Source organism: Pipistrellus hanaki, assembly GCF_964339955.1.
Source record: "Pipistrellus hanaki genome assembly, chromosome: 17".
Taxonomy (NCBI): Eukaryota; Metazoa; Chordata; class Mammalia; order Chiroptera; family Vespertilionidae; genus Pipistrellus; species Pipistrellus hanaki.
Genome location: NC_140519.1, coordinates 18,270,890 through 18,290,588, shown reverse-complemented (window position 1 = coordinate 18,290,588; position 19,699 = coordinate 18,270,890). Strand labels below are relative to the sequence as shown.

At 37.0% G+C, this 19,699-nt stretch overlaps 1 protein-coding gene across 3 annotated transcripts in view; it reads right to left on the bottom strand.

Annotated features, from left to right (window-relative positions):
- ARFGEF1 (ARF guanine nucleotide exchange factor 1) overlaps positions 1 to 19,699 on the bottom strand; it is a 94,188-nt gene that overhangs the window by 5,772 nt on the left and 68,717 nt on the right. For 2 of the 3 annotated variants that reach the window (XM_084864359.1, XM_084864360.1), the window contains exons 24-35: positions 17,107 to 17,147; positions 16,847 to 17,016; positions 15,829 to 15,980; positions 15,520 to 15,692; positions 14,187 to 14,347; positions 13,173 to 13,303; positions 9,643 to 9,772; positions 7,453 to 7,588; positions 7,233 to 7,371; positions 5,442 to 5,514; positions 3,150 to 3,282; positions 13 to 152 (exon numbers count right to left, since the gene is read on the bottom strand). In XM_084864359.1, coding sequence (XP_084720485.1) covers positions 13 to 152; positions 3,150 to 3,282; positions 5,442 to 5,514; positions 7,233 to 7,371; positions 7,453 to 7,588; positions 9,643 to 9,772; positions 13,173 to 13,303; positions 14,187 to 14,347; positions 15,520 to 15,692; positions 15,829 to 15,980; positions 16,847 to 17,016; positions 17,107 to 17,147 — 1,579 coding nt within the window. The remainder of the gene's footprint in view (positions 1 to 12; positions 153 to 3,149; positions 3,283 to 5,441; positions 5,515 to 7,232; positions 7,372 to 7,452; positions 7,589 to 9,642; positions 9,773 to 13,172; positions 13,304 to 14,186; positions 14,348 to 15,519; positions 15,693 to 15,828; positions 15,981 to 16,846; positions 17,017 to 17,106; positions 17,148 to 19,699) is intronic. The other variant, XR_014793159.1, reaches the window with a different exon arrangement.

Genomic DNA, 19,699 nt, shown 5'->3' with positions numbered 1-19,699 from the left:
TCCGCTCCTCACCTGGGCTGCAGCTAAGTTCTCCGCGTCCTCCTTCCTGCTTGTAGCGGGGAAGAACACAATGTTGTCTATAGTCTGGATGAGTTCCAGCTGCACAACACATTTAATCAACAGGGCAGCAAACAGTTTTTGTTCTGGATATTCTGTGAGGAAACCCACCCCAATGCACATGCAAACAGAAATTATTTCGAATCCTTTATCATTTCTATGATATAACAATGCTAAGGGGACATAATATGTATGAAGGACATACTTACTGTTTTTGAACATAAGCACTATTCAGCAAAAAGTTTAATCAATATTTAGAAAACATTAATTTTTAAAATAAAATGTAGCTTATTTTTTTTTAAACAAAATATAACAATGAATTAAAAGCTAAAACTTAAATGTTTACTGTAAACACAAGTTTGGCCTTTGAATATAGTTAATGTACAAACCTACACCAAAAGAAAAACATGAACTAGACTTGTTAGTCAGGAAGTAAGAAAGAAAGCGAAGAATTCTGACAAAGGGGGGAATATTGTGGATTAACCATAGTGTATGTTTTATTTGGAACCATGTTAGAAGTTGTAGCTCAAATGACCTTATATTTTCAAATGGATCCATAAACAAAGAAACCTATAAAAAGTTATGCTGAGTGTGTTACTACAAAAGTAACCAAATCATGAAGGTAACAGAAGTGTTTTCCATAGTGCCCAGGTGAACTGGAACACAGCTACCTCCCTCTAGCCTGAACAAATCTGGTCAACAGGACGATGTCTGTTCATTAGAGAAACTTTCCATTTCACTGACCTTCTGGTTCATGGCAATGGTGGTTTCTGCCTGACAATTGCTGCCTGATATTTTGAAAGCAAAACAATCACTTAAATATTTTTAGGGCATTTTATGAAAAAGAAAACAGAAAGGAACTCAGACATTTAGGTGGGCTTTCCCTTTGTCCTCCTCCTTTGATGGTAATATATTCTAGTAAGAGTTGCAAAAGTAGGTTTATACTTGTTTGTATCGGAAAATATATAATACAAGAATAAGTAATAATATAAGAATAGCCCAGCTGATGTGGCTCAGTGGTTGAGTGTTGAGCTAGGAACCAGGGCACACACCCAGGTTGCGGGCTCAATCCTCAGTAGGGGGAGTTCAGGAGGCAGCCAATTGATGTTGTCTCTCATCGATGTTTCTATCTCTCTATCCCTCTCCCTTCCTCTAAAATCAATAAAAATATACTTTAAGCCGAAACCGATTTGGCTCAGTGGATAGAGCGTTGGCCTATGGACTGAAAGGTCCCGGGTTCGATTCCGGTCAAGGGCATGTACCTTGGTTGCGGGCATATCCCCAGTTGGGGGTGTGCAAGAGGTGGCTGATCGATGATTCTCTCTCATCGATGTTTCTAGCTCTCTATCCCTCTCTTCCTCTCTATAAAAATTCAATAAAAATATATTAAAAAAATATACTTAAAAAAATGGATCAGTGATCTATATGTAAGAGTTTAAAAAGTATAAAACTCTTAGCAGAAAACATTAGGGAAAATCTTCATGACTTATTAATGGATTCTTAGCTATGACACTAAAAACATGAGCAACAAAAGAAAAAAAAAGATAAATTAGACTTTATCAAAGCTTTTGTGTAACAGAAGACATTATCAAAGAAGTGAAAAAATGACCTAGAGAATGGGAGAAAATGCAAATCATATATCAGATATGGGGGTAGTATTCAGAGCATGCAGCAAACTCCTACAATTAAAAAAACAAAACGAAAAACAGCCCAACTAAAAATGAGCCAAGGACCTAAATAGATATTTCTCCAAAAAAGATAAACAAATGGCCATTGAGCACATGAAAAGACACTACTTGACATTATCAATCATTAAGGAAATGCGAATAAAATCCACAATGAGCTACCATGTCACACCCACTGGGATGGCTATACTAAAGAAAGAAGCAATGTTAGTGAAGATGAGGAAAAATTGGAATTGCTGGTGGGAATGTAAAATGGTACAGCCACTATGGAATGTATTTCAGAGGTTCCTCAAAAAGTTAAATATACAATTACATATGACCCAGCAATTCTCGTAGGTTCCTACCCAAAAGAATTAAAACAGGCACGAAACAGTACTTGTAAGCAGACAGTCATAGCAGCCTTATTCATGATAACCAAATGGTAGAATGAACTCAAATGCCATCAACAGATGAATGGACAGAAAACATGTGGCATATCCATAAAAATGACAATTACTCCGTCCGTCATAAAAAAAAAAAATCACTGATCCACTTTACAATGTGGCTGGACCTTGACACATTATGCTAGATAAAAGCCAGACACAAAAGGTCACATACTGTATTATTCCATTTACATGAAATGTGCAGAATAGCAAATCCATAGACACAGATCAGAATGATGGCTGCCAGGGGCTGAGGAATGGGAAAATAGGAAGGAAAAGCATAATGGTTATGGGGTTGTCTTTTGGGATAAAAAAATGTTTTGGAAATAGATAAAGTGGCAACTGCACACCATTGTGAATTTACCAAATGACAATGAATAGTTCACTTTCAATAGGTTACTTTCGTTATGTGAATTTCATCTCCATTTTAAAGAGCGATTTTAAAGCTGTCCCATTTTCCTCTGGGAGGAGGCAGTCTTTCCTCAATGTTACAATTGTCCTTTAGTAAACAAAACTTAACCCATTTTGTAAAAATAGAACTAAGAAGGTGAGGAGAGGAGTGAAGATGACAGGGGTGTGGAGCAGCAGGGCATAAGGAGGGCTTGCTCCGCAGTGCGGAGCTCCAGCTCTGGAAGCACTGACCCTCACAAAGCCCCCCCGTAGATGGGGAGAGGAGGGCCCGTCAGGCCCCACGATCGCAGGAAAACAATGGGGCCGACATGAAGAAGGGGATGAGAGGGAAGACTCATAGGCTCAACACAAACACTAGCTGGTACTGCAGGTGTTAGCAGAGTTCCTGATCCTCCTCAAGGGAGTATCTCTGTATCTATACTGGGGGTTCAGGTTGGAGCAAACATAGTAATGAAGTGACCACACAATCAGTTACAGTATATTTGTTAGAAATAAAAGTGCAAGCAAATTTCATTCCTTTTCTACATCAAACAACATACACAACTTAGTTTTACTAAGAGTATAAATAACTCACTTGCTGAAGGTTTAAGTTTGTTGGCTTCTTCATTCACAGCAGAGACAGAAGTCAATGTTGCTTGCTGTCTATTATCTGCAGATCTTGGCTGAATAGAGTCATGGATATCTACAGATTTCTGTGATATTGTATCCTAACAAAATAAAAAAAAATTCATTATAAATACAATGAATAAAGCTCCAGAATAAAAACAGCATGTATGAAGCTGGAGAGCATTATGCTAAGTGAAATAAACCAGTCAGAGACAGATAAATATCACATGATCTCACTCATTTACATATTATAATGAACAACATAAACTGATGAACAAAAACAGATCCAGAGACAGAGAGGTATCAATCAGATGCTCAAACTTCAGAAGGAAGGTAGGGGAGGTTGGGGGTAAGGGTTACAGGTCAACTAAAGGACTTGTATGCATGCGTATAAGCATAACCAATGGACACAGACACCAGGGGCATGAGGGCATAAATGGGAAATCGGTGGGGGGCAATGGAAGGATAAAGACACATATGTAATACCTTAATAAAAAATAAGATGAAATGAAAATAGTTTCTATTATGCTGTGTTTTTTTTTTTTTTTTTTTTAAAGACCGTGTCCCTATGAAAATGACATTCTTCACACTGCAATTACAGATGCAATGAGAGAAAATTATTTAAAATTACCTATCCATTGACAGAGCCAATAGTCTTTAAGTGAAAAGCTTCCCTTCTGACCACCAGGCTTAGGCCTGACACTACCCAAGAGCAAGAGATAAAAATGCTAAGTTCACTGTGTGGGAAAAGTAGTCAATACTCAGGAACTGTCCTGAAATCTAACCAGAGATTTCTCCAAGCTTTGTGCAGGCTGAGCTCAGGGAAGCTTTTTTAGGGATGAATTTTAGGGAAGGATGTTTTGTCACCCAAGGAACTCACAACCAGAGGTCGATGAGAGGAGACCAACTAGGAGTGAGGTATCATGAAGAGAAGCTGAACATTCAAGTCCAACAGAGCTACACAGGATTTCGCCCCAGAGTTACTAAGTGTAACACTGAAAAAGCAATGAATTAATCCCCATTCTGATTTATCCCCATATGGGTTGTTATTATCTACGGATTAGACAATAAATTCAAAGCACCAATGCATGTCAGGCAATATATGGGGTGACAGCAATACAATGCACTCAGCGAGTCAGACGATGGCCCATTATAAACTACTAGAGGCCTGTTACAGGGAGATTCCTGCAAGAACAGGACTTCCTGCGGAGGGCTTCCCCCTCTCGCAACCACTGCCCCCCCAATCCAACTCCCTGTGCTCACCTCCCTCTTCCTTGTACACTGTTTTCAGTCTGCTCTGCCATCTGTGCCTGTGTATGCAAATTAACCATCTTTGTTGGGTTAATTTGCATACTTGCTCTGATGGGCTGGTAGGTGTAGCAGAGTGATGATTAATTTGCATGTTTCTCTTTTATCAGTGTAGATTGTCCTAATAATCCTAGCTGCTTCACTGGGGTTTCTGAAAGGAACACAGGGGTCTGTGTTCCCCCAAATAGTGCTAAACAAAATAGTACTTTAACTTGGACTTATGTTTATGATCTGCAGTTCATGATCTTTTATTCACTGTTCTGTACTAGTATAAAACGGGGATAACATATACCAAACCTGGTTCAAAAAATTGCTGGAAGAACTGGAGTGATGTGTATACAAGCCAAGGAATGCCAAGAGTTGCCAGCAGCCACTGGAAGCTGAGAGAAGCAAAAAAGGATTCTCCCTCAAAGGCTTTGAAGGGAGTTGGCTCTGCAGATGCCGGGATTTTGGACTTTTTGCCTCCAGGACTATGAGAGAATCAATTTCTGTTGTTTTAAGCCACTTAAGTTTGTGGTAATGTTACGTCAGTCCTAGGCAAATAAATACAATGGATGAAGGGCATATCAGAATTCTTTGTACTGGTTTTGCAACTTTGCTTTAAGGTCAAATTATATTAAAAGTTTAAATGAAATATCCAATAATATCTTCAGCTTGGCATGGAAATCCATGCAAAATCTGGTGCCTGCCTCTTACAACTCTTGAAGTCATTTTACTCTATGTCTCATCTTATAAAATAATTTGAAATACTGCCTGTATGGCACTTAGAGAGATAAATTTTAGCTACTTGGGAAATTGACCATGATGAAATTTAACCTGAGAATTCTGGATAGTAGATTTATGCCTTCTTTTTAAAGGACAAAAGGGCATACAAAAGAATTTGGTTCATAGTATAATTACTTTTCACAAATAATTAAATAATTTAAAATACGCTTTATTTATTAGAACTTACCAATTGTTTTTCATTCACAGGAGAAGAAGGCAGGGGAACAGTTTCTCCGGAAGTGGGACGCCATGTCAAAAGCCTTTAAAATACCAAAATCACACCAGTCAATCACAGTGTAAAACATGTTGCATCCAACATATTTTGAAATGGGCACAAAAAAGTCACATATATACCAAAAACAGTATATTCCTTCTTTAACTACTGTTAAAAGCAATTTGCTGAAAAAAAAAGTCTAGTGAGAAGTTTAAAATATATACTAGAAAAACAATTAGCAATTAACATAATTAGATGATCTTTAAGAACATGCATCTTATATCTAGAATGTGTACATTCAATGAATTAAAGCAGAAGCAGTTCTTTAAAAAAGAAATTCAGCCTGGCTGGTGTGCTCAGTGGTTGAGCATCGACCTGCAAACCAAGAGATCACTGGTTCAAATCCTGGTTAGGGCACATATCTGGGTTGCAGGATAGATCCTCCTGTGTGAGGCATGCAGGAGGCAGCCGATCAATGTTTCTCTCTCATCATGCTTCTATCTCTCTATCCTTCTCCATTCCTCTCTCTCTCTTAAAAAAAAAAAAAAAATCAATAAATACATATTTAAATTTAAAAAAAAAAAATTCAGCCCAACTGGTTTTTATAAAGGCTTCACAGGGACAACAGATAAAAATTCATACATTAGCGGCTATAGAAAAACTATGAAAAAATCTATCATTTGTCAGTTACATTGATCCAGAGGTCCTCAAACTTTTTAAAGTGGGGGCCAGATCACGGTCCCTCAGAGAGCTGGAGGGCCGGACTATATGAACTACTAATTCCTACTGTAACGCCTCGGCTGCGCTCACTGCCCAAAAAACCTGGCGGGCCGGATCAGACTCCTCTGCGGGCCGCATGTGGCCCGCGGGCCGTAGTTTGAAGACCCCTGCGATCCAACAAAATGTGCACCAAAAAGTAAAAACTCAATTATACATAGGCAAAGGTAATTACTGTGTGTCCTTTGGTGTAGTCCTACCCCGTTATTTCCTAGGGGTATATTCCTGTTTGACTTTATATTTCCTAGAGATGAGGATATTTACAAGGCGATCATACCAGTACAAACATATTTAATTCATGTCAAGAAAAAGTTTATGATACTTAAAAATGTGGACTGAAAGTTTTTGTGCATAGTTTTATGCCAGTGCATTCATATATACCTACTTAATAAGATGTTTTAGGTAACATTTAAAACATCTAAGTAGGTTTATATATTGTAGATGTAAGGTGAAGCTCAGTGCATGCCTAAGGGCCCTAGGGATCGGAAAGTAGGTTCCAGGTCTGCCTGGCACGAGGTCCAAGGGCATCAGCCATTAGGCAGACACTAGCTTAGTTTCCCTGTGGATAGAAACTCCCTCACTACAATTCAATGCCAAATTTATCCCCCAGAAAGAGATGAAAATTAACTGTAAAATGTGATAGGTGCAAATAAATGTTCCTAACATTATTAAATCTACAATAATTGAAATATAAATTATTGTTGTTTTAATTCAAGACAATGGCTTGGTTTAGTCTGAATAAATTCTTATAAAAGTGAAATCACTTCAATATGACCCCATTTTTGGATGATCAGAGTAAAGGTTTTGGTTTATAAACAATTTAATTCATGTATTTGTTATAGTTTATAGGAGTTTGATTTGTAATAAATAAAAATTCAAGGACCAATGAGATATTTGAAAAAGGATTCTGTTATGAGAAACCACAAGTTACTATCAAACCTTTTATGTCCATCATTCAATATACAAAGTTGTATAAAATCATCTTACGCATGCGGGATTGTAGTTTTGAAGATATCCAGTGTGCAGTTACAAGTTTTATCCCAGATTTCTAGGGTAAATTTTTCCCCATTCAGGATAACAACATTCTCTAAGCAGTTTGTACCAGATCGTGCTAGCTGCTCATTGTCTAGAAAAGAAAAGAACAATTCATTTGTATATCACTAGGGTGCAATTTAACACATTGTGTCGCCATCTGGCACAGACATACCTTGCTGCACACACCAGTACAGCTGGGCAAAAATATCATCCAAAAGCACATCACTGAGCACCTCCAAATACTGAGTGAACACGTCACAGATGGCATAAAGGGCATGATTGCAGGTCGTTGTCATCCATTCAGCTTTCTGGGGGGTGGGAGAGAGGAGGGGAGAGTCAGACCATTCATCAGTTACTGGAATTAAAAAAGAGAGGTTCACACGTGCAAAATGTAAGCCTATCCCTGCTCCCTTCAGATCTTCACTCCCCCCAGAACATTACATTCACCTCACTTAAATCTGTTTTTCTCCATTATCCCATAACCCCTATGTATAAACTAATTCAACTATTTTTTTGCACTGTTTGTTTTGATTGTGAAGAACTATCACAGCATTTTCTTGCTATTAGCATTATGACTTTTCAAACAATATGCATGAATAAACAGCAGGCCTTGCTCCAGCATATGACTGAAGTTGAAAGAGAAATAAAGAGGAAGGGTAAGAATTTATCCAAGTGGGATCACTATATCTTTTAAATTAACTTTCATGAAGTACAGTTATTTAAAAACACTATAAAAGACAAATAGGGCCATATAAAGTAAGTGTTTTTCTCAAATACATAATGGATTAACCTGAACTGACAGTTTTCAAACATAGTTTTGAGGCAGTGCAAACATATGTCTATTTATTACCATGTAGTCTTTAATTCAGTATGACTACTAAAGGATTCTGTTATGAGAAGTCACTATGAATACTAAAGAAAGTTACTGGTGTTTATAATTGTGACAATATTAAAGTGAGGAAAAGAAACTGGAAGTTCTATAAAAAACAAAACAAAAAAAACAACAAAATCCCACCAATTCATTAACTCGGTTCTATCCCCAAATAGCGTTCTTGTTTATAAAGGCATACAATATCCCCCCCCCCCCTCTCTCTCTCTCTATATATATATGTGTATATATATATATATATATATATATATATATATACACACTCTATCTTATAAAAGAGTAATATGCAAATTGACCATCATTCCAAGACACAAGATGGCTGCCACAAGATGGCCCGCAGGAAGGGCAGTTGTGGGCAGTTAGGGGTGACCAGGCCAACAGAGGAGGGCAGTTGAGAGGGACCCAGGCCTGCAGGGGAGGGCAATTGGGGGGGACCAGGTCTGCAGTGGAAGGCAGTTGTGGGGGATCCAGGCCTGCAGGGGAGGGCAGTTGGGGGGGGGGGGCATAGGCCTGCAGGAGAGGGCAGTTAGGGGTGACCAGGCCAGCAGGGGAAGGCAGTTGGGGGCAACCAGGCTGGCAGGGGAGGGCAGTTAGAGGCAATTGGGCCATTCAGGAAGCAGTTAGGCAATCAGGTAGGCAGGAGAGTAGTTAAGGAGTGATCAGGCTGGCAGGCAGAAGTGGTTAGGAGCAATCGGGCAGAGGCAGGTGAGCAGCGGGGAGCCAGTAGTCCTGGATTGTGAGAGGAGTGTCCAACTGCCTGCCAAAACAGGCAGTCAGACATCCCTTAACGGGTCTATCAATAGATTGAAGAGGATGCAGACTGGACTAAGGGACACCCCCCGCCCCGCATGAATTTTGTGTACCAGGCCTCTAGAATATGCAAATTAGGCTGGGACTTTGTAACGAATAATGACCAGACAGGAGGAGGTTGCTCAGTGGCTCGTACAGGCCCAGAGCTGACACAGGCAGGGAGGCTGGGGGATGATGCGCGTCAGGTGTGGGTCCCGGCCCCCTGTGGGGTGCCTCCTTGCACTTCGGGAGGCAAGGCACCTCCTCATGCAATTTTAATCACATGGTGGGCCTCTAGTTTATTATAATGCCTTAAGGAATATTTCTCTGGGAATTTTTTTTCTGTTTAATGTGCTTAATATGAAATATTAAAATATATTAGAAAAAGCAGGAACTGGTTTGGCTCAGTGGTAGAGCGTCGGTCTGCAGACTGAAAGGTCCCAGGTTAGATTCCAGTCAAGGGCATGTACCTTGGTTGCGGACACATTCCCGGTGGGGGGTGTGCAAGAGGCAGCCGGTCGATGTTTCTCTCTCATCGACGTTTCCAGCTCTCTCTCTCTCTCCCTTCCTCTTGGTAAAATATCAATAAAAAAAAATAAAAAAATAAAAAAACTTAAAATATATTAGAAAAAATATTAAGAACCTCTTGACTTGACTATATTAAATGAACATTTCATGTCTTACCTCTGTCTGCTGTTCTGGCAATTTCATGTTGTCAAAGATTCTGAACACAATTCTAAATAAATCCTGCCACCAGTGTTTTTCGTAAGTGTGGCCGTAAGTTTTCATGATTTCAAACATTACTGTTAAACCCCTAAAGTGACATAATGTAATTAGTAAAACTATAACATCAAAAAGCATTGAACATCAGAATCTCCCTCTTGTAATAACTGTTCCAATTCACAAAGCTATAGAAAACAATATTTAAAACTGGTTTTAAGACTTTTACCTTGTTATGCACCCAGCTTTCTTTAGAATGCATCATTTAGGAAAACATTTCAAATTTTTCTTTATTTTACTTTTCTTCCATCCCACCCTACCAGTCAGCATTTAAAAATAGTAAATGAAATTATAGATGGACAAAGACCATCTTATTAGTGAATATTAGTTTTGTGGCACCGTGACCAGGAAGAAAATATATCAATTAACAGTCTAAGAACAAAGAAAAAGTAGATTTTAGAAAACCGTTTTCAAAGAGCTATAGGAGCTTTTAGTGAATGCTATCATTGTTCATCTAAAGTCTTCAAACAAAAGAACTTGTAAAGCTAATCCATAAGCCGTCCATGTGGGCAGGTCTCTATCCTGCTGCATTCCAGGCACAGAGTAATCTCGTCATCTAGGAGGCACATGGTGAGTACTTGTTGAACGAATAAAGTGCTTAGTATCACTTTCACTATATTTGAATAAATGTTAAAACTAAAATTCAAAATTGTCTTCCCGATTCCTGATTATCTTCCTCAAAATTGGAGGAGGGTGTGAGAGAGGGGAGGAGGGTAAAGGCTGACGGAGAGACCTGACTTGGAGTAGAGAACACACAACAAAGTACAGATGATGTGTTGTAGAATTGTGCATCTGAAACCCGTAAACTTTTGTTAACCAATGTCACCCCAATAAATTCAATTTAAAAACCTCTGAGTGGTGTGCTTAAATGGTTAGAGCATTATCCCAGGAACCGAAGGGTCACAGGCTTGATTCCCACTCAAGGACATGTACCTGGGTTGCAAGCAGGTTCCATCCCTGGCCCCAGTTGGAGAGTGTGGGAGGCAACTAATTGGTGTGTCTCTTTCTTTCTCTCTCCTTCCCCTCTCCCTCTCTTTCTTCCACTCTCTCTAAAAATCAACGGAAAAAATATCCTTGGATGAGGATTAAAAAAAGAAAGAAAACAAAAAAAACCCTTTCACGTAGCTGTTAAAAAGCTTGATGTTTCCTCTATTTTCTACTTTCTTCTAGCGAAAATCGGTATCCTTCAATTTAAAAAGGTTTTTTATTTCCAGTAAGTCTGATGGTAAGCCAGAACAAAATTTTCTTTGAAAGGCTCCATAAAGACGGCACATGGTCTAGCTTATTTGTTGCTATGCTTCCCTCAAGTCTAGTTCATGCCTGGTTAAAATTAAGCTCAAAGTAAGTATTTGTTAAATGAATGTGTAAAAGTAACATTATGGCAGTTTGCCGCAAGTTCCTAACAGTTTATCTGATTCATAAGAGACTGAATGTGTAATGAGTTTTGGAAGTAAAGAAACTAGTCCACGTTTCCCTCCACAACAGAAAGGGCTCCCTCTTCCTCCACCTCCTGAGCTCCAGATCCATTTCCTCTCTTGCTAAGCAACTGGATGCTAACTCCCATGACTGGGGAGAGGCAATGTGAGAATCCTGTTTTTCCTAGGCCCCCAGGGCAAACACAGATCTACAGAGGTTTCTATGAATTTTTACTGTCAAAGAGGTCCTTTTATTTTTTTATTTTTTTAAAATATATATTTTATTGATTTTTTTACAGAGAGGAAGAGAGAGAGATAGAGAGTTAGAAACATCGATGAGAATCATCGATCAGCTGCCTCTTGCACACCCCCCACTGAGGATGTGCCCGAAACTAAGGTATATGCCCTTGACCAGATTCGAACCCGGGACCTTTCAGTCCGCAAGCCGACGCTCTATCCATTGAGCCAAACCGGTTTCGGCAAAGAGGTCCTTTTAAAAGCAATACTTCAGTTGCTAGTGTAGGGAAAAAGAATGTTTGGGGCTCTAGGCTAATTATTTAACCATAAATCTATAAAATTGTGAGGGAGTCAAATGAGAATGCATGTGAAAGTATTTTGTGATTAGTGTGTTATAAATAGTGTTCCATTTTTACATATAATCTAAATGACAGCCCTACAGATCCTGAGGTGAGGTAAGAAAATGAAAGCCAACATGGAAGAGTTTACTCATATTTTCTCTCTTTTACTAACTAGAACACATACTTTCTCTTCCCTTTAACAACGAGAATCTGTCCGTAATCAGAACATAAATATGGTGAGAAGTAATTCAGTGTGGTCCTGGATAAGGACAGGCTGAGGCTAAGAAAGCAGGCAGGTCCCTTGCCAAGATAAAACGGTACACTGTTCTTGTGATTACTGCACTCTGAGAAACTCCCAAGGCTGAGTCAAGGTTTGAGTCCTACTTTGGATAACTTTGCTATTCATACATTTTTTTTGTTTGTTATTACAAATAATACTATAGAAGTGAAGTTTCTTAGGAAATAAATCAAACTTAACCTTGGATGGGGGTGGCAGTGGGGTGATTCTGGCATAAGGGGAGGAAATATTCATTCTTTCACTACATTTCTAGCATTGGTTTATTATAAGTCTGACCACGTTTCTGGTTTTAAAAAGTTCAGTGAACTGTCCAATTGACTAATGATTCTCCTAAAAAGAAGATGGGATAATTAAATGAGGGATTTTAACATGAAACTGAACTCATAATACAGTTTTGACAGATACTGTAATACAAGTTGGCCATTTCAATTTCACAGTCACAAATACAGAGAAAAATTATCCTACGTGTCTGATCTGAGCTATAACATGAGCAATTTTGACAGATACTGTAATACAAGTTGGCCATTTCAATTTCACAGTCACAAATACAGAGAAAAATTATCCTACGGGTCTGATCTGAGCTATAACATGAGAAGTGTACACTGAGCGCTTGTCTGGTTACATCATATCCAAAATAGTTTCTTTACAGATTTATTATATGTTCATATAGACCTTTTATTGAGAATATACTTTGGAAAGAGTTCAATTCTTTTTAAATAGACCTATGTTATTCAAAATTATGTTACTGACCCAGTTTTTAGAGAAAAGGTTATTTACCTAAAATGCATCAAGGACGAGCATTTAGGAATTCTTCCATCATTCTTTAGGAAATAAAAGAGATTTGCCACTAGCTTCTATTTTTAATTGGAAACAAATGTATGAAAAAAACAGAATGTGTGAAATGTTATATTAACATGGAAGCTAAAACACTAAGTAGGCTATATTTAACTTTTAAGAAAAAGCAATATATTTCCATTTTTTAACACTGTTATAGCTTAACGTATTTTTAAATCTGCCTATTGCTATATTTGATAAAACACATGATTTATGGCCTTTCACTATTAAACTCTGTGTCCACATAAGAAAGCTAATTTGAGTTAAAATAAGCCTTACAAAATGTTAATTACAAATACTGATTGTTACCTGGTTCTTACATCTAATTTGCATCTATTGATGATACAGGATAACTCAAAGAGGATGGGGAACCATCCTCTCACCCACACCCTGTCTTCAGGCGCCACATTCATATCGTCACTTGTGTATTCCTTAAAAGCCTTCAAGAAGAAAGATAAGGTTATTAAAGACAAAACATAATACCTACATTAAGCACATTTCTCTAAAACTTTAAAAAATGCTTTAAAAATCAAAGTGAACAATTTGATAAAACAATAATTTATAAAAAATGCTGGAGATTATAACTTCCTTATAAAGAACACTGGACCAGAACCCAAAAGTTGGTTTCAGCTTCAACGCTGACACCAGATTTCTGCATTATTTACCAGGTTAAATCAGGTTTCCATTTTTACCATTTAAATGGTTATGACATCATGTGGCCACACTAACCACCCTGGGGAAATGTGAGGTCAAATGAATCAATGCATGTTTAGATAAAAAGTTCTAAGCACCCCATAGGTCCATGTCAGTATGTAATAAAAATCTTATTACTAAATCTATGCCGTATTGCTTCTCCTTATGATGGTTATAAAGAGAGACTCAAATATGTGAATTAAAGTTGGCAGGCAGGTTGCCAATTAAACTTTTTTACTCCAGTGCTGAAGCCCACAGTCAGCTTTAGTACTGCAGACGAAACACAACTGGTAAAAGCAGCACAGGAATGGTTAAAACACAGGCTTGGGTTTGAGCTCTAGGTCTCCTTAACTAGCCCTGTAATCACAGACACGTTTTTTAACTTCTTTGTGCTGCAGAATCCTTATCTGTATGGGAGTAGAATTGCTATGAAGATGAAACCATTTAATACAGGTGAAACACTAAGAAAAATACTATCAGTACTACCCATTATGACTCAGAATCAATTTCAGATATTTTTGGGTTTACTGAAAAATAAATGCTTCATAGTCTCTTAATTTCCAAATAAATTCAGATCTTAGACTGGGAATAAAAATTCAGTAAAATTTTGTTAACAAAGTGACACTGTACCTGAGGTCTGTCAGACACGTATTTTGCACAATGGCGAATAAGTCGGATTGCTTCCATACTTGTGTCTGGGAAAGCTGCATTGCATGCAAATTCAGACAAACACTTCACTGCATCCTGGAAAGAATCAATGGTTGCTGGAAAATGTTTTTCAAACACAAGGGCTAAAAAAAAGGGAAAATGTATCAAAGTAATTATAATGTCAATTATTCTTAATTGCATAAAAAAATACATCAACCTCTAGATATAATGTGTACGTCCTAAAGGTTAAAGGCTTTGATGTCCAACAGAGAAGGGTTGAAGTCTGTGGTGACCATCTACTTGACCGCCTTGAGGAGTAGAGACAGAGCAAGAGGTCTGTGTTTTGTTTACACTATAAACCCAGCAGCTAATACAGTGACTAGTACACAGCAGGTACTGTATCAACAGTTGTTGAGTAAGCATACAAAATTATGTTTAATCTCTCTGTATCTGTTTCTTAATCTATAAAATGAGAATCACAATATCCACAGGATAGTTGTAAGCACTAAATAAAATAATGTAAGTAAAAATGCTTATTTCAAATAAGCACTCAAATGATAACTATGATGATGTCATTATTCTTGATGTTGATCATCATTATAATCTTCCAGATAGATATAACTTACATTTTTAAAAAATATATATTTTATTGATTTTTTACAGAGAGGAAGAGAGAGGAATAGAGAGTTAGAAACATCGATGAGGGAGAATCATCGATCAGCTGCCTCTTGCACACCCACTACTGGGGATGTGCCCGCAACCAATGTACATGCGCTTGACCAGAATTGAACCTGGGACCTTTCAGTCTGCAGGCCGGTGCTCTATCCACTGAGCCAAACCAGCTTCGGCTAACTTACATTTTTAATATTTTATTCTCCCTCTCAAAGTAAAGTGGGTAAAAACAAAGATTTTGTTTTAAGGCTCCCTAGCTTTGAATATTAACTCTTTCACTCACTAGTTCTGTGCCCTTACGAAAATACTTAATCTCACTGGGCCTGAGTTTCCCAACCTATGTATTAAAGCGGGATGATATTAAAGATACTTATCTCATAGAGTAGTTGTGAAGACTGAAGAAAATACATGCAAAGTTCTTACAGTGCTTGTCATGCAGTTAATGTCCAATAAATGTTAACTATAACAATATATTCATCATTTACTCTGCTTATGTAGTTAAAACTTGGTAAACTTAAGAAACCATAATAGGCCTACAACGTTATATTTGAATTATCTTCTGAACACATTATAGTTTGTTTCATTCATTCATTCATTCTTTTTTTTTTTTTAAAACTTAAACACAGTTAAAAGAAATACTCACTGACAATGTGCCCTGTTGTTTGGAATGCAAGTTCCACTATGCTTTCATCTTGATCGGATGCAGCTAGATGAAATACAGAGAAAATGTTCTTCCATCCAGACCGAATGTTAGCAGCTTGAGAGTTCACCATCTGTGCTATACATCGCACAACCATATCTCGAATGGTTGGAGACCTAAAATATCAATATGATTTCTTGAATAAGCATATAGATAAAACATCAATTTTCTTTCCCTTCTTCTGTTTTTCTCCCTGCTGTGAAAAATAATCAAGTATTTTTCTGCTATGAAGCAATTTAACAAATATAATACCTGTTCCGTTTCATTATATGCTCAAAAGGTCTTAAGAAATCCTTCTGGAATCTGAAATTAGCAAGCTCCCCTTTTTCTAAGAACTTCATTGACAACTGTCTCAAGGAGTCTACTGCAAAAATAGCTACGTCTTCATTAGGATTACAGCCGACCTGCAATGGCAACAGAAATAAAGGGTGCTAATGTCAGCAGTGAAAACATAATTTTTTATTTTTGTTTTAAAATAGTGTATCATTAATAGCATATATAAGTAAATCCTACAATTCTTTATAAAAGCACTAAGTGCTAATAATATTTCTCAATGAGAAAAACATTATTTTAACTAATTACTTAAAACCTAGAGCTAAAGAAAAAAAACAAGACTCAAAGGGTTTTCCAAATTTAATCTTAAAAATTGCTTGGAAAGAAAAATTCTCGATTATGGTAAGGAAATTTTACACAATAAGAAATAATATAGCCAAAACTGGTTTGGCTCAGTGGATGGAGCGTCGGCCTGCGGACTGAGGGGTCCCGAGTTTGATTCCGGTCAAGGGCATGTGCCTTGGTTGCGGGCACATCCCCGGTGGGGGGTGTGCAGGAGGCAGCTGATGGATGTCTCTCTCTCTCATCGATGTTTCTAGCTCTCTATCCCTCTCCCTTCCTCTCTGTAAAAAATCAATAAAATATATTAAAAAAACAAACAACAAACAAAAACCAGCCGAGACCAGTTTGGCTCAGTGGATAGAGCGTCCGCTTGGGGACTGAGGGGTCCCGAGTTTGATTCCGGTAAGGGCATGTACCTTGGTTGCGGGCATATCCCCAGTAGGGGGGGTGCAAGAGGCAGCTGATCGATGACTCTCTCTCATCGATGTTTCTAACTCTCTATTCCTCTCCCTTCCTCTCTGTACAAAATCAATAAAATATATTTAAAAAAACAAAACAAACAAACAAAACAAAATGTAAACTATATAAAATAAAAATGTTCAAATTTCTTTAAAAAAAAAATAAATATAAGCAAATCCTATAATTATATAAATACCTTATTAAAATGATCTCCAATAACTTCCCAAATTCGAGACCACTGCAATCTTATTCTTCCCATGTTGTAATATGATATTTCTACTATTTTTTGTAGACTAAACATTCTTGGATGTGTAGTGGAAAGTAATTCATCCATAGACACAGCACAGAGCCAACGGACAAAATCCACTATAATATAAATAGATTTACAACTTTTTAGCTTCATGTTCAAATCTTTTAGCCAACCAGTTTATAAATGAAATAAATGTACATACTTACCAATAGCATTTCCATCTAGCCTTGTAGACCCTGTAAATATTCTAAAGAAAAAAAACAACCCCATGATTAAAAAATGAATAGCCTGAAAAAAACATGTATAGTCTCACATCTATTACATCAATTCAAATGTAGCTACTTTAAATTGTTTTAAAGGAACTAAAGAAATCAGGTAGTCAAATGAAAATTTTTTATTATTCTATACTTTAGTAACTATAATTTGATGTTCCTCCCTCTTACCTTTGCATTCAATAATATATTAAAGTAAAGAATATAGGGTTCTAATTTTATTAAAAATTTATAAAAACTAGTTATCTTATGAGACTCTGAGAATAACAAAAAATTAATTTGTAAAATAATTGGTACACTATAAAACAGAAAAATTTTCAATCTTTTCCTGATTATCTACTAACATTAGCAAAGTTTTAAAATGAAAAATTCTATTTAATTTCTACAAGTAATGTATGTTTGATTAGAAAATTCATTTATGTTACATTACAAGCGATTTAACAGAACCTTGCAAATAGTCTCCAACAGTTTAACCAAGAAGTAGCTAACTGACATTTCTTAGGACATTCAAATACTTAGTGTTAAGCTATGCTGTCCAGACTTCACCAAGCTGTTTCTGTGTTTCAAAGTTTCATAAAAGACTTCAGTATAAATATATTAGTCCTCTTTTTTAAAGTCTGCATTTTTATCCATGCACTCAAAGGGTTTATAACTAAGGGTTTGAATGTGACTTCCAGAATGAAATGATATTTCTCAATTTAAAATAAACACCATAAGATCTGCATGGTAAAAAAGAAACCTTAAAGAAAGGAGCAGGTCAAATATTAAACTTAGAAGTAAAAGCAATCATAAGTAACAGTAACAGCTACCAATAATCACAAGGTGGGTATTATCCTGACAGCTTAATATATCCATTCAAAATAATAACCAATACCTGGGAAATAGGTACCATTATACTCTCAATTTTATGGACATTTCCTAAAAGTATCAAAACTAGTAAGTGCTGGGGCCAAGATTCAAACCAGTTGAGGCTGACTCCAGAGGCCACCCTCTTAACCACAGTGCTACATTGCCCCACACTTACCTGAGCAAAACATAATTTAAATATTTTAAGTATATTCTAGTTTTTCCTGCATCCATAATATAAATGTCCTGAGTATATTATATTGTTTTAATCTTAGTGCCCTTGAATGCTTATGTTTGTGTTCTATCAGAGTAACAAAAACAAGACTGTGAAAACTACTTAGAAACTAACAACATAACTCAGAATCTGACCTCCTGCTAAAGGAGTATCTTAAGATTTCCCATACTGCTTATCTCAAGAGAACAAAACAATAATTCAAAGATCTGGCTAAAATATGAGTAATAATTCAGTGATTTAACTGGATCCAGCTATTAACATATACAAAGCTTCTGTACAAAGCTCTCACATAAACAAAAAATGAAAATTGCTGGACTATGCATTATATGTGTCATTAGCCAATTTATCAAACTATAGGTATCCCTAAGGAGCATTGTATAAAAACAAAAGAAAAAAACAACCCACACTAAAACGAGAGTCAAAACTAAATACCATAGGAGAAACAAATGAAATAACAACAACAAAAAACGTTTAACTGAGAAAGAGGCAAATGGCATAAGTTGAAGGGGTAAAAAATAGAAACAGAAATGGAGATTATATACAATTAGAGGGGATATACGCAACTCTGAATGCAGTGAAATAATGGAGAACAAAGGCCACAGAGGAGTTTCAGCAGCAATTAGAGGGGCCCTGTAGACTTAGGTTTTGATGGAAGGCAGTGGAAGCATGCATCCTGGGAAAGCACATTCAGATGCGACTTGCTCTGGTAGCCTCTGAGGGGTGCCCTATTTCTAGTAATGCTCCACTAAACGTAAGGGATATGTAGAGCACAGGGGGTTTGTGGAAGCATTTAAAATTAAGCCTTACTATACTAAGGCAGGAGAAAAAAGCTAAGTTTCACAAAATCAGCCTATGAAATAGATTCTAAAGTCCCTAGAGGAAAAGCAAAAGACAGTAGCATGAGATTTTGTGTGCCAATACTAAAAAACATGTCCGGAAATGTGAGTAGAAAAATAAATTTGATATATTACTGATTCATCCATATCGTGATAATAATACAACAATGTAAAACAAAAGATTAATCAAACTTGCAGATGCTAAATTTAAAAATGTTAAACTGTATGTAACACAGGCAAAGTATATTACTATATATGTAAAAAGTTTTCACAGTGAAATAGCTGAGTTAACGTTATTTCTTATATCTACCTGATATTTTTGAGCAAATGAAGTGGGGGGTGAGCTGTATGTATTTTCTAAAAGGTGACACTTTCTAGAAGTGTGAGATGGGCCAGTTTTACAAAGCTAGATCTGATGCGCCTCAAAAACCATGGAATTAATTGTTTTTTTTATTTGTTTTTAACTTTCAGAGAGATAATCCATTCTGGGACAAAAATCCATCCCTGCAGTTTAGTGATACCTATAAAATTGATCTAGGTTAGCAATGGCTAGCAAATTCTTCCCCAGCAAATCCTAGAGGATCAGGTACTCCAAATTAAAGTGCACAAT